Source organism: Lottia gigantea, assembly GCF_000327385.1.
Source record: "Lottia gigantea unplaced genomic scaffold LOTGIsca_13009, whole genome shotgun sequence".
Lineage (NCBI taxonomy): Eukaryota > Metazoa > Mollusca > Gastropoda > Lottiidae > Lottia > Lottia gigantea.
In genome coordinates, this window is record NW_008707428.1 from 1 (window position 1) to 1,199 (window position 1,199).

The 1,199-nt window shown below is 34.5% G+C and overlaps 1 protein-coding gene across 1 annotated transcript; it reads right to left on the minus strand.

The window, feature by feature from the left end:
* Nucleotides 1-52: 52 nt before the first annotated feature.
* LOTGIDRAFT_148824 (hypothetical protein) lies at nt 53-364 on the minus strand (the record flags this gene model as incomplete). The annotated part of the gene is made up of 1 exon (XM_009049179.1): nt 53-364. One exon carries the CDS (start codon nt 362-364, stop codon nt 53-55), a length of 312 nt encoding a protein of 103 aa, XP_009047427.1.
* Nucleotides 365-1,199: the final 835 nt, after the last annotated feature.

Below are 1,199 nucleotides of genomic sequence, written 5' to 3' on the forward strand. Positions count from 1 at the left end.
CTGAAAAGGGCCGTTTGAGTGCTCTTCGGGAGACTGACTGGTAAGCAAAAGCTTAACCTCCGAATCCGTAGAGGGTTCGGCCTTGTCTCTTCAAAGCATAGACGACATCCATGGCAGTGACGGTCTTCCTCTTGGCATGTTCAGTGTAGGTGACAGCATCTCGAATGACGTTTTCTAAGAAGACTTTCAATACACCTCTGGTTTCTTCGTAGATAAGGCCGGAGATACGTTTGACACCACCTCGTCGAGCTAGACGTCTAATAGCTGGCTTGGTAATACCTTGGATGTTATCACGGAGAACTTTCCTGTGACGCTTGGCTCCTCCTTTTCCTAAACCTTTTCCTCCCTTTCCTCGTCCAGACATGGTAGCAGTTTGATATTTTTTTCTTTTTTTTTTTTATTCCCTCAGACCCACCCACACTCAGATCAAGTGATAGGTGGATATACTATGGTACATATAAATTAGTATATCCACCACTCACATATACCTTTAGTCGAAAAATAAAAATAATTAAAAATCTAACAAAGGTATATGTGAGTGATCTTCATTGTGTGACCAAATTTGTATGCATTTATTTCTATTATTATTATACTTGTTGTTGTAAATGCATAAATCTATCTGATCATGATAGATTAAATATAAATAAATTGTAAATATATAATATTAATGTAAATATAAATTATGTGTATATATAAATGTGGAGTATAAATAAATTCTATGTAAATAATATCTATATATAAATAAACTCTGTTTGTAAATATAATCTCTATGTATGAATGAGTGTATAGACGATGTATATGTACAATTGAATTTTGAAATATATAGGTGAAATTTATGAAAGGGTATAAATATATAAAAATAAGTAAAAATATATGAAATTTATAAAAATATAGATGGAATGATAATGGCTATCACAGATAATAGGCTGAGATATGAAATGGCTTATAGTAGCAAAGGTGATATCTCCAACAATCGATATAATAATGTATCGATCATATCACCGACAGGTTTTGATGCAGAACGATTTGTCCATATTAAGTTGAAATAATGGTACATATGGGGGAACAGAGAGTGGTCAAACCCCGCCATGAATCTTGTGAATTCATGGATCTGGATGGGCTTCCTCAAAGAGTCCGACATAAAGTGGCAGAAGCTATTCCGTAATGGTAGCAATTTGCTACACACTACAAAGAGATGC